Source organism: Ixodes scapularis, unplaced genomic scaffold (genome assembly GCF_016920785.2).
Source record: "Ixodes scapularis isolate PalLabHiFi unplaced genomic scaffold, ASM1692078v2 PGA_scaffold1__304_contigs__length_218370807, whole genome shotgun sequence".
Classification (NCBI taxonomy): domain Eukaryota; kingdom Metazoa; phylum Arthropoda; class Arachnida; order Ixodida; family Ixodidae; genus Ixodes; species Ixodes scapularis.
In genome coordinates this window covers 151,637,319-151,644,832 of record NW_024609846.1, presented here as the reverse complement: position 1 = coordinate 151,644,832, position 7,514 = coordinate 151,637,319, and the positions used below count along the sequence as shown (strand labels likewise).

General features: G+C 53.3%; 1 protein-coding gene across 1 annotated transcript; it reads left to right on the top strand.

Moving 5' to 3' along the window:
- The first annotated feature begins 2,110 nt into the window (after positions 1–2,110).
- Positions 2,111–5,682, top strand: LOC121835850. Its single transcript, XM_042290375.1, has one exon. It carries the CDS (start codon positions 2,111–2,113, stop codon positions 5,627–5,629), a length of 3,519 nt encoding a protein of 1,172 aa, XP_042146309.1. The 3' UTR covers positions 5,630–5,682.
- The last annotated feature ends 1,832 nt before the right edge of the window (positions 5,683–7,514 follow it).

Below are 7,514 nucleotides of genomic sequence, written 5' to 3'. Positions count from 1 at the left end.
CCCCAAGGAGCTGGTCACGTGACATAAAAATTCCTCTTGGCCGCAGCCGCGTCCGCGGCCGCAAGATGAGCAAACCGGCCCCGGTCCTTCTCAACCATTCCGAAGAAAATATGCACGCGAAGCGACAACAGAAAGACACCTTCAAATTGGTAGGGAGCGCGTGCACGCACGTGCTGAGAGCGGACGCATGTTCTATGGGCTCCGCAGAAAATCTTCCTTTTTCTTGGAAAATTCCTTTTCTGTGCGGTGAAAAGTATTGGAGAAGACAGAGCTAACGTTCCGGTTTCGCTCGATACCACTTTCATGCCGGTGAGCCGAATCTTTCTCATTTCAAGGACATTGTCACGATTCTGGCCCACGGAGGGCCTGTTAACACTCGTTAGGCTTCGCGCCGCAGGGCGCGCCGCACCGAGCTTCTCGGAGCGGCCGCCTAGCTAGGCCTATCGCGTGGCGGTCGCCGTCCTGGTGGGGGCTGAAAACTGGAGGATGGATACAAGGACCCAAGAAACTCCAGGTACCGGTCGAGTGATCGGCTATAACCCAGACGAGGTGGCGCATGGATTTATCAGCCCGGCTCAGCGGCCACTCCGGGATGATGGAATCAAGGATGCCACCTTGGGGGACCAGGAGGACGGAGGACCCGGCAACGGCTGGGTGCAAGTACTGATGCAGAAGAAAAAGAGCAAGAGGGAGACACAAGGCCTCGAGAAACAGGTTCGAGATGAAGCCGGGGGAACAACGGCGGAGAATTTCAAGTCGAGGAAAACTCTGAGGTTGCCCAGTCTCAGAGTTTACAAGCACAAGGTCATTATCAAACCTCATCGGGTGCGGTGGACCTGAAGCGGTACAGGAGCCTGATCGGGGAAGCGGTCCAGAGCTCCCTGCCGAGAGGATTGGACGAGAAGACGGTCGTAAGGCTGCTGGAAGCACAGAATACAATCATGGTTTGTACGGACGAATGGAGCGAAGCGGAAGCCGTCGCAGGTATCAAGAAACTGAATTTTCCTGTCGGCGTGCTAGACGTCGAAGCGTATCATGTCTCCCCGAGCGAAGATGCGTGCCGCGGCGTCATACACGGTGTCCGGCCTGACCTGACTAACGAACAGATTCGACAGAAAACCAGAGCTGTGGGATACGAAGTTCTAGAAGCAAGGAGGCTAGGGAAGTCACAGTCTGCGGTAATCGTATTTGCGGGGAAGAAGGTACCGTTCACGGTGAGCTTCAATTGGCTTGAGACTCCCTGCTTTATCTATAAGAAGACTAGGGCGGCTTGTCTGAACTGTGGTGAAGTGGGCCATCGGACCGACGTATGCAGCAAGCCGAAGGGATTTGCGTGCTCGGCGTGCAGGGCCACTGAGGTCGGTGAGGACCATGAGTGTGTGCCGAAGTGTGCCTTGTGCGGGGGGGCCCATAAGACCTACGACAGACACTGCCCGGAGAAGTTCTACAAGGAGACTAAAAGCAGGGAGCCTAGACGGAGTCGGGGGAGACGTCGCCACGGCGCGCAGCACGTGCGGTGGCTTTCGAGAGAGTCGGGACGGAGCGTGTCAGACTCGCGCACCCGCTCGCGCAGCCGGTCCGCCAGCTGTGGGAGAAGCGCGTCTCGAGATATGACTACATCCAAGCGGCGCCGGCAAAAGGGCAAGCGAAAAAAGAGCAAGCGAAGCACCTCTATGGAAGGGATCTTCACTGATCCAGGCAATCGCAAGAAGTGGCCGGAACTCCCAAGGGTCGGGGATCAGGAGTCGAGGAGCACGTCCCAGCCCAAAGGTGGAGGGGCGAGCAGCAACGGAGCGATACAAGACCTGCGGAGGGACGTGACGCACTGCAAAAAGACCATAGAGGAACTTTGGAACAAAAGAGAAAGAACCGGGGGAGTCTCGGCAGAGCAAGTACAAGCGATCGTGGAGACGACCGTTCAGCGGGCGATCCAGGGACTTCAAGAATTCTTCACCAGCCAACTGATGCAGCTGACATGCAGGGTCACCGAGCTGGAGAAATTAGGAAAGACTCTTGAGCAAAACCAAGAGAGCCTCTTCAGGCAGTTCGTCTCGAAGCGGAGAAAAACGGGCGAGCCTCTACGGGACGCAGAAATTTCGGACGCAGAATCATGCGCAAGTCAGCAAAGTCAAGTTTGAAAGTGTGGCAGTGGAACTGCCGGGGGATGGGTCCGAAACAGGCGAGCCTTAGCCTGAGGGTGTCGCTTGAACCTAATCCCCCGGCGGTGATACTGCTGCAGGAGCCGGGCAAGAAACCAGTGAAGATCAAAGACTATGCTACAATTGAGGGCGACCAATACGTCGCGACGCTTGTGCACAAGACCTACGCAGCCACGAGACTAGACTTGGATGGCTGTGAGGTGTCGTGCTGTCACATTGTGATCATCCCAGTGAAAAAAGGGGATCGGGGTGTACATGTGGTGAACGTGTATGGAAATCCAAAGAACCATAAGACGGACTACAGGCGGCTCATCGCGAAGGTGGTCAAGGTGGCGGGGAAGGACCCTGTGGTTATTGCGGGAGACTTCAACGCCCCTCGCCCGGGATGGGGTTACAAGTACGTTTCTCCGAAACGCAGAAGGCTGGCGGAAAGCATCAACCAGGAACGCCTAACATTGCTTACCGAGGTTGATCAGCCAACCAGGACGGGCACGAGTTCATGCAGAGACACCTGTCCGGACCTGACGCTTGTCAAGAACGTGGCGAACGCTGAGTGGACTAACCTCATGGAGCAACTAGGTAGCGACCATTGTATCCTTGAAACGACTATTCACGAGTCCGGATACACAAGAAAGACGGGAAAGGCAAGAATAACGGATTGGGACCGATGGCGAAAACAGAGAAGGAAAGGTGCAGCTAGCATCGAGAACATCGAGGATTGGTCTTCGGAGGTGATCGCCAGTGTCAAGCCGTTCGTGGCTGAAGTTGAACTCTCAGAGAAGACCCCAGCAGTGGACACGCGTCTGCTTCATCTTTGGGAAGCACGACGCGGGCTGACCTGGAGATGGAAGAAACAGCGCTACAACAAGAAGCTGAGGAAGAGGATTCAAGCACTCACAAAGCTGGCCGAGGACTATGCGGTGGACTTGGCTAGGAAGAACTGGTATGGCCTGTGTGACTCTATACGGGGAAGCCTAGGCACGGCTCAGGCATGGAGGATGCTTAGGGCCTTAATCGATCCGAGTAGGGCAAAGGCGGTGACGGGCGGCCGTTTAGCGGAGCTGATACATAAGTTACCCGGGGACCGCAAGCAGATCATGGATCGGCTGGCGGAAAGGTATTTGTGTTTGGAATCCACAGGAGAAATCGTGGAGTATGAAGGGCAGGAAAACCCTGAATTAGACAGGCCAATTACTGTCGCGGAGTTGGAGTATGAGCTCGGGGTTATGAGGAAGGGCGCAGCACCCGGACCGGGCTCCCTCACAGCGAAACTCCTCTACAACTTAGGGGAAGGGGACCTGAAAGAGCTGGTACGCCATTTCAACGAACATTTCTGGGAGCGCGGGCTTACTCCAGATAGTTGGAAGGTTGCTGACATTCGCTTCATTCCAAAACCCAAAAAGGAGTTCAAGCTAGAAAATCTGCGGCCGATTTCGCTTACATCTTGCCTGGGCAAGGCGTTCGAACGAGTCATAAACTTCAGGGTTATGAAGTATCTAGACAAGGAACAACTCCTTCCGAACACGCAGTTCGGGTTCAGACCTCACACATCGACGCAGGACATACTCTTGTGGATATATAAGGATATACTGGAGAATCCGAGGAGCGGGCAAACGAGAGGCCTTCTAGCTTTAGACTTGAAAGGCGCGTTTGATAATGTTTCGCACGAAAGCATACTTAGGGGTCTCAGCACAGTTAACTGCGGGAGAAGAACCTTCGAATATGTCCGCAGTTTCTTGACGGACAGGACAGCCACGTTGACGTTGGGAAGTATGCAATCTGGGACATACAGACTGGGTTCCAGGGGTACGCCGCAAGGGGCAGTACTTTCCCCGTTGCTGTTCAACCTTGCGCTGCGGGGTCTACCAGAAGCGCTGAGGGCGGTTCCGAACGTGGAGCATGCCATCTACGCGGATGACATCACCCTGTGGTGCAGGGAGGGCAGTGACGCGGAAATAGAAGAGAAGCTTCAGGCGGCGGCGGATATCGTCGGAGAGTACGTTATGAGATGCGGGCTTAAGTGCACCCCGGAGAAATCTGAGCTTCTTGTCTCCCGAAACCCTCGCGATAAGCTAGTCGATCACATTGACGTGGTGATAGATGGGGTCCGGGTCCCAAAACCAGCGGAGGTTCGGATTCTGGGCCAGCTTCTACAACAGGGGAGGGGGAACAAGTCGACTATCGACAGACTGGACGCCATGACCACGCAGGTGTGCGGTATGATGAGGCGAATTAGGAACCGTAGACACGGTATAAAGGAGAAAGAGGCAATACAGTTGGTCCAGGCCTTCATTATTGCCAGACTGACGTACGGCACTCCGTACCTGAACTTGAACAAGGCGGAGATGCAAAGGCTAAACGTACTGATAAGGAGAGCGTACAAAAACGCGCTGGGGCTACCGGAGCGTACGGCGACCGAGAAACTGCTTAAACTTTGGGTGCATAACACCATAGAAGAACTTCATGAAGCTCAACTAGTGTCACAGCTGAAGCGACTCTCTTCCACAGTGAATGGAGCGTGGCTCCTGGACAAACTGGGAATGGCAGTACCCGGCGGTTCTCACGGGCCCGGAGACGCGGGGGAAGAGCTGCCGGCTGAGACCCGGCAGAGATTCACGATCAGTAGAATCCCCCGCAACATGCACCCGGATAGGAATGCGGAACGGAGACAAGCGCGAGCGGTGGCCCTAGCGCGTTCCTGGGACAGCAGAGAGGGAACCCTGTACGTGGATGGGGCCGGTCCGGTGCTGGGGGTGGCTGCAATAGCGGTGGCCGGTGCGAAAGGGCGGATCAGACGCGTCGCCTCCATACGAGCGCAGACGGTTGAACAAGTGGAGGAGGCGGCCATAGCATTGGCAGTGGTTTGCAATCCTCGTGCGACGATAATTTCGGATTCACAAAGAGCTTGTCAAAACTTTGCGCGAGGGGTCGTGGGTCAACCAGCTCTAAGGCTCCTCCGCAAAACCGCAGTAGAGGGAGTACATCTGATTTGGACCCCCGGCCATATGGGGCAAGTCGGAAACGAGGCGGCGAATGCTGCGGCCCGAGGTGCGTTATACCGGGACTCGGTTCTGCCCCAGAGGGATCTGGACAGTGCGCTCACTTACAGTGAGGCCTTAAAGGCTCTACGAACACATAGGGCAGAATATCCTGGGCCGGCCAAAGGTCTCAGCAAAGAAGAAGAGTTCACGTGGAGACGACTTCAGACGGACACGTTCGTCACACCGATCCAGCTACATCTGTGGTACCCAGAGCGGTACGCCACGGCGGACTGTCCCTTCTGTGGTGAGCCCTGGGTGGACGTTTATCACGTTGTCTGGGCATGCAAGAACCTCCCAGGACTGGCTCCAGTCGAGGAGCCCAAACTCGAGGAGTGGGAAGCGGGACTCAAGTACGCGACGGCTAGCGAGCAGAGGCTGCTCGTGGCCCGAGCACTCCGAGTTCACTCCGCACTTGGAGCCCCGGAATAGGGGCACACAACCACTCTCTCCTTTTTCTTCCCCTTTCTCCCCTTCCCTTTCCTAAATCTTTGAACTCAATAAAGTTTTTCAACAACAACAACAAATTGGTAAAGGGGCAACAACGCCACCAGAGAACACACGCAAACACATGGACCGGGAGACAAGCCAGGCCTGGCGCGGACGATGGAGAGACGTTCCCGGAGCCACCAAAAGTGTTTCGAGCGATTTTCGTGAGGGCGCGCCACGATCGTGGCCAAACTCTGAAAAATGTCAATTACACTGTCACCTGCATTTACGAAACGCAAGGCCTGGCATTCTTTACACCGCTCTAAGGATTTCTTCACGTCATTCAAAATGGCGACTTAATCTTTTTTTTTCTTTTTTGTGGTTTCGTTGTTTGCAAATCCTAACTCGTCAGCTTGCTCGCCCACAACGAAGTGGGAAGCACTTATACAAAGAACCAAACTCTCCTTACAAACAATATTACGCAAACTCACAAGTTCGAAGGGTTTCCTTCCTACAAAAAACAGATAAAAGAAGGAACAAAAACCCGTCGAAGTGCACGCGAGCTGGTTTAGCAGGTCTTTGCGTGCCTTTTGGTTTTGTCTCTTCACTCTTTCTTTGCTTCGTTCTGCCGAGGGAGAGAGCGAGAGATAGAAGATGACTTCTTTGTATCAAGTTCAGCCCCTGTCAGACGGGCAAGTTTAGTGTCACTACAATCGAGTGCACTTCGCCCTTAGTGTCATTTCTGTAGTGTGCCACACGGCTCCTTACTGAGGAACACACTTGGCTTCGAGTGAGTTTGACGAACTCACTTCGCTCGATCGAGTGCGTGGCATCAATAGGAGTGTTTCAATAGTAAAACATAACACAGAAACCAAAAGGGTGGAGTAAGTTTTATTTTATAAAGAAAAAGAAATTCGTGAAAGAAAGGACATGTAGAAGAGAGGAATTGCAAAAAAAAAAAAAAATAGTGGGGTGAACTTGGAGTTTAGGCTGATCTGAACCAAGATTAGCGCAGCGCGAATTGATAAAAGACGACGACAAGGTCAGTCATTCAACGGCTATCTTGGTTAGCAGAGAACGATGGAGCGTACTTTTGTTTCAGCATGTAACTATTCGAGACAACAGGATAATTATGATCTAATTAGGCAGTTTCAGGACCTCCTCGTGGATTTCCACGGAACGAAGCGGAACGCCAAAGTTGCATATGCTTCGTTCTTTATCTAGGATTGCGATGATCGATCAGAATCAACCAATTGGCGTAAAAATCGTTCATTAATGTAACGTTGTTTTAGAGCACAGCTCCTAGGAACCCGTTTCTGAGTTGAGCGGCGTCGGCGTAACCGCGCGTTGCCTTAAGGGCTGTTTCCCAAAATGACGTCACACGTGGCGTCACGTGTGTCATCACGTGTGACGTCACGAGGGTAAAATTTTCCGCTAAAATTTGCGGTAAAGGTTTTTGCTAAGTTTGGTGGAAAAGTTTTCTGCTAAATTTAGAGGGCAAATTTTACCTGTGTGACGTCACGTGAAGTCCCACTTAAAATTTCAGGTGACGTGTCATGTGGCGTCACACGTCAATTCAGCGGAAAAATTTCCCGGCTTAATTTAGCGGGAAACTTCGCGAAAGTTTTACGCTAAGTGGGATCGGAACAGGGGAGGAGGATGGGAGGGTACGGAGGGGGAGCAGCTGGCTTACCCTCCCCTTCGTACCCTTCCCCCCTCCTCCTCAAGAGCTGCGCTCCGATTCGGCATTACAGAGAATTGTAAACGTCAAATTTTTTTTTTAACGTGTCTTTATTAAGGGGTATCGGTGGCGGAGTGGGCTAGCGCCCACAAGATCGAAGTACGTGGAGAGAAAGCTCGCGCTGGGGAGAACCCAGTGATCCTGAGC